Below are 6,000 nucleotides of genomic sequence, written 5' to 3'. Positions count from 1 at the left end.
AACATGGGAGCTAGTGCCATCTATTTCTAGTCACAATATAGTTGGTTGTAAGTGGATTTTCGCATTAAAAGAAAATATGATGATTCTATTGATAGATACAAAGCACGTTTGATTGCAAAAGGTTTTCATCAACAATCATGAGTAGATTATCATGATACATTTAGCCCTATATTCAAGCCAACAACTATAAGACTTGCTCTTAGTTATGCTATTAGTAGGGGATGGTTTCTTCGCCAACTTGATGTTAATAATGCATTCTTACAAGGTTATCTCTCCGAAGATATCTATATGTCCCAACCAACATTCTTGAAGTTTGTATTTGTTTTATTTTCTTAGATCAAACATATTTTTTTTCTACAACCTTATATATGTTGCCCACAACCAACTTTTTCTATTATTGCTTGAGGGGCTACACATAGTATGACTAGTTATTCTAATTTTGACTATCCATTACCTCAAATTTCATTAATGCATTAATTCCTATATCTACTCTCAAGCCATGATTTAATTACTTCATATAAAAGGTAAAGAAGACAAAAAAAAATCATATATTATTATTTTATTTTAATACTTATATTTCTTGAATGAAAACAATCAACGTCTAGAATTACATAATAATATAAAACTATAAAAAAGAGAACCGTCCCTACACAGTAATTGCTTGCACTCTTATATGACAGGGCATTGTATTAAACTAGTTGACAAATCTTTCACACTTAGACCCAACCGCCCACCCCTTTCACCGCACATATTGATCAGCTGCATTGAGGTGCAGTGAATGGAGCATGGATTACAAACAACTTGAAGCAAACTTAAGAACTGGTTACATACTTAAATTTAATATAGATTTATTTTCAAGATCTCATATCATTACTAAATTAGGTCCTGGAATCCATGGCCATGATTGTGCTTAGGTTCATAGGAAACATGTAGTTCTGAGAACCACTGAGTATTGTTTTGACAATAATCTTGTTCGCTTTTTCTGATGGATGGAATGCATCCCAAAATGCATATAAATCCCTGTTGGGGCACAAACTGGATGCAGGTGTGCAAATTCCTAGTCCGTTATAGGGTCCTTGTCCACAACATGCTATCTTCGACGTGATAAAACCTGTTCAAATGTTCTCCATAATTTTAGAGTCAACTAGGAGCATGAAAAAATACATTATATTAGAAAACGAACTAGATTGTTTAAAATGTTTGCGAAATGACCCTTTTTAAAGATTCGAGACATGCAAAGGATGGAGTGAGATGTACTGACCGTAGGTTTGAGGATTGTTGATGAAGTTGTTTTGCATTTGCATTGTGTTAACAGCAACGAACACGTCTGAGCCAATCTCCTGATTGAGATCTCGAACCATTTGGACGAGAAGGGGGTTGAATATTTCGGACGCACGTTGTGGCTCCACCGCACATTCGCCATTAAGGCTCCTTCGCGCCAGTTCTGCTGGAACACAACCTAATGGTCCAGTTCCTGTGACAAGGACCCTTCGGGCTCCCAATTCATAAAGTCTCTGCGGTGCATCCAAATAAGTCAACTTTTGCAGTATTTTTATTGCAATAATAAGTCAATAACTTCATTAAATTTCTTCCTGTGAAATTTGACCCATTAGCATTGAATACTGATCCCTCATTTCAAATCATTAAGTGATTGCTTTTTTAATTGTCCTAACATGTTAATAACATACTCCAATTACAAAAGTAAATGAAACTCCTGTGTTGCTTTGACTAAAAATCAGATTTTTAACAATTTTTTTATAAAAGTTGATAAAATTTATTGGTCCCATCATTTCTAAGATTAAAAATTATTTTTAAAAAAATTAATAAATTTTAAAAAATAAGAACCAAATAGGGATGGAGTCTTTATCTTATCTCAATAAATTTAAGGTGAGCTAAGCATGTTTGGTATCAATTAGTAGACATACACTACAAATTTATAATTAACAAGATTTTATCTTTTTCTTTAATACTGTCCGATATTATGTAAATATTCCTACCGAATATATCATAAGATTTACTTCTAAAATCATCTTGTAGTGCTAAGGAAATAGATTATAAAAACAACAAAGAAAGAAAAGTAATTACTGTTAAAATCTTCTTATATTCAGAAATGAGATAACGTGAGAAATCCTGGAGACTATATTGAAGCCTTCGAGCAGTAACGGGGGTATAAAAGTAATTGTTGACAAAATCATTGCCACCAAGTGTGATAAGAACGAGGGCCCCATTCACAAGCCTCTGTGTCTCTTCTGCCCCAATGAGAGCAGTAACTCGCGTCTGGTAAACTTGGAAAAACTCTAGTTGCTTGAAGATTCTTATTATGTTTGCCTGCAGGCCAAAATTAATTTGGAGAATGAAAATACCAAAATAAATGATATGATGGGTTGTTTTGAAGACTAAATTATAATAAATAAATGCCATTATTTTAAGAATTTTGACCTTATAGACGAGGTGGTCCATGTATAACACGAGACCAAATGCAGAAAGAAATTATACCATCTTCAATTCCGTATCAAAATTTGCATCATTTTGCACCAAATCTTACATCAAACTAAAAATCATCTCCAACTCATTACACCAAAAGTTGCTCCAAATGAATGGTGTTTAATCATTTTCTTCAATTTTTTTATACTTAACAATTTATATAGCTGAAAAATTATTTATTTATTTAATTTACTACTACATAAATTACTACATACATAATTATGTTTCGTTTACGAAAATATTAAATTCGTCAATAAATTAAAAATATAGTACAATTAATAAAAATACCACAACTAAGAAAGTATTAAATCATGTTATTAAAAACAACGTAGTTTATTTTGAATCCCGAAATTATGATACGACAAATTCGACCTAGTTTCGTAATTTAATTATCGAAATTCATATATTCATCCTACATTCCTCGATTATTATTAATTACAGGATTTACTACAAAAAAAATAAAATAAATAATAATAATAATAATAATAATAATAATAATAATAATAATAATAATAAATTAATTAATTACTTAATTAATAATTAATAATTATGTATAATGCAAAATGACACAAATACCCTTGATATCATTTGGTGATAAACGAAAAATGGCAAAAAGGACTTTTACCAATTTGGTGTAAAATGATGCAAGTAAATTGCAACATTATTCCCTTGTACCATTTTACTTAGTGTAATACTATTCACTTACACTATTTTGTTGCAAAATCAATGAAATGATGTAAAATTTGGTGTTGAGTCGGAGAGGGATTTCACCAAATATTTGGTGCAAAATGGTGTAAAGGTTGGAGATGCCCTTAATGTCATTTTCTTGCATATCAAGACATTTGTAAATATATGGTTAGAAAACTGTCCTTTTCATTAGAGGAAATATTGCACCATTTTGTACATGCTCTTCAAATTTTAATTTCATAGAAGTTTTGGAGGGAGAGACAGAGAAGGGTTGATTTGAAGGAAAATATCGTTTAATATGTATAACTATAAATCAAATTCTGCTTTCCTTTACAATATAATTTTTTAGAGACGATATTTTTTCTTTAATCGTTTAAGTTTTTAAATGAGACGATTTTTCATAAATAGATACAAATATGCGCCTTCTTTTTTGCTTTCTTTTCAATTTTCTAAGCAAAATATGGACTGTAGACGAAATTCTGTACAAGAAAGTTGACAGTACTTACGAACTGAATCCCGGTGTCATTTAAAATTCCGATTCCTGCAGAGGCGAAATTTGCCCCAACCAGAAGTCTTTGCCCTCTTAACTCGGGGCTCAAGTAGGGCAATGTCGACTCAGCACCTAGATATTGGCCTATTAATAAACATTGTCACGTCAAAATACAATAACATAATTAAGCAGCAACGTATAAGCATAATATTTGAAAAAAAAAAAAAAAAGGTTGAACCCCAATCTTGAGGATCCCACCGTCCCGTTTCTAAAACTTATAAATCGCAGGATGTGCTCCACGAATAAGCATAATATTTGAATAGATGGTTGGTAGCAAGAGTTGAACAAAATATACGATTTTCAAACTTACTGATGAGATCAGGAATGTTATAGCCGTTAGAAAAACGGCCAGTGGGACGATGGGACGGATAGTCAATGCCGTAAGGAGGAGAATCGGCCCGCGCATAGGTTACCAAGTAGTTGTTATTACCATTATCGACAAGTGAATCCCCAAACACAAAGAAAGCACGGGCACCCTCGACTGGTGGTGCAACTATACTGATCATGATCATCGCTAGGCAGACAACCAAGATGGTGAAAGACTTTGAAGCAGACATGTTTAAAATACTTAGAAGGAGATTCTCTCTCTTTATATATGTATATATCAGTGAAGTATGTGAGTTGCAGTCTGTATGAGAAGTATATGAATAGATTTATAGTGATATTTGGTTGAACCCTAATAAATGGCAGTGTCCAAATCATGAGATATTGAATAAAAACTGTGGTCAACTATGATGCAGTAGAAAGACAGCAATTTTGCTGTAGGACTGATCCAGTTCTAGGCAAGGCCCTCGTGGCCTTAGCTTTATTTTGATACTATTTTTATACACTTATTATTTTTGGCAATGGAAAATCCACCCCCCCCCCCCCCCCCCCGCGCTGATTAAGGTTTCTTGTTTTCTTTAAATCCTAGATTTTAAGGTTTGTCATCTTTGACAACCATGAGGTATTAGTTATTATAATAATGCCGTTTTAGCAGGCTCAATGATAGGCCACTTTTTTAAAAATTGATTTGGTAGTTTTTGATTTGCAATTTTTTGTTTTAATATTTTTAACTGTTAATGAAAATTTGTCAAGTGTACCCGTGTATAAAAATCTGTCATTGAATCTATTCCAATATCAGATCTATAATTATGAATTTACAAAATCTTTATTTCCCAATTTTGTAACAATACATTTTAGGAGTGTCCATTGCTCTAGTTAATTTCGCCGTATCGATTTAGTTTCTTAGTTATACTGTATTCGTGATGCCTCAATACATAGGTATGTATGTGACAAGGATGCATGAATGAGGTGATGGGATTCTTTGTTAATGTAGTTAGTAGAGACGGAATAACTAAATAGATATTCAGAATAAATTTATCGCATGTTTGGGAAGTGATTATTATTTAAGAATAATGCTATATAGCCCATTGAAATTACAACCTCAATTTAGGTGACGTTAAATAATAAGTGTACTTATTTAATTTCACCTATCATTTAATATCACATTGACATTACTTAAATTGAGATTGTAACCCTAATGAGATTAAATAACATTACTCATTATTTAATTACTTATGATCAAACATTCTTTTCATCTTCATATTTAGTAGGATTCACAATTACTACACACTTGTTATCCACACATTTCGTAAAATTCAAAGTATATTATCACTTAAATTTTAATTTAAGCCCAAAAATGCACTTAGAACTTTTAACCAAGTTGTATTTGCCTTGAAATTTGCCTAAAATTTAAAAGGACACATGTAGATGAAAAATACTCTATTTATCAAAGATATGTGTAAAAAGGTAAAAATTTATATGCCTTAATTTGAGTTTAGTGAGCACCAGTAGGCGTGAATAATTTTCTATTATATCTGAAAATAAATTTATTTATTTACCATTATACATTTCAAAATAAATAACTAAAAAAGTAAAGTATTCAACCAAAAACTATTAATCAACCAACCTATAAATTTGCAAACAGACCTGAATCCTGTATGACCTACTCACTGATAGGCCCATTTATGAGTGTGTCTGCTCAAGGACTGGACATACAGTGTACTATTCTACACAGCATGGTGTAGGAGTTATTTAATTCATGGCTGTCAAAGAATTTTCAGCCTACTGACCAAAGATATCTACAGTGTAGTTTCTGCTACACTCCAAGTCAATCACAGAACTCTTCTTAAAAAAAAAAAAAAAAAAGATAAAAATGCTTGATCAGGAGCTGCCAAATCATCCTGTAATTGCACATTCCCCCGCCCCCCTCGCCCCGGTCCAAGCAACATTATTAA

General features: G+C 32.1%; 1 protein-coding gene across 1 annotated transcript; it reads right to left on the bottom strand.

The window, feature by feature from the left end:
* Nucleotides 1-600: 600 nt before the first annotated feature.
* LOC111405816 (GDSL esterase/lipase At5g33370-like) lies at nt 601-4,335 on the bottom strand. Its single transcript, XM_023034872.1, has 5 exons — nt 4,032-4,335; nt 3,678-3,805; nt 2,086-2,328; nt 1,262-1,514; nt 601-1,111 (listed from the first exon to the last, which is right to left on the bottom strand). The coding sequence occupies exons 1-5, from the start codon at nt 4,276-4,278 to the stop codon at nt 879-881; spliced, it is 1,104 nt and encodes a 367-aa protein (XP_022890640.1). The 5' UTR covers nt 4,279-4,335; the 3' UTR covers nt 601-878.
* Between the last annotated feature and the right edge of the window lie 1,665 nt (nt 4,336-6,000).

The sequence above is a fragment of the Olea europaea genome, chromosome 12 (genome assembly GCF_002742605.1).
Source record: "Olea europaea var. sylvestris chromosome 12, O_europaea_v1, whole genome shotgun sequence".
Lineage (NCBI taxonomy): Eukaryota > Viridiplantae > Streptophyta > Magnoliopsida > Lamiales > Oleaceae > Olea > Olea europaea.
The sequence above is the reverse complement of the archived record's forward strand: the minus strand, read 5'-3'. Positions and strand labels throughout refer to the sequence as shown.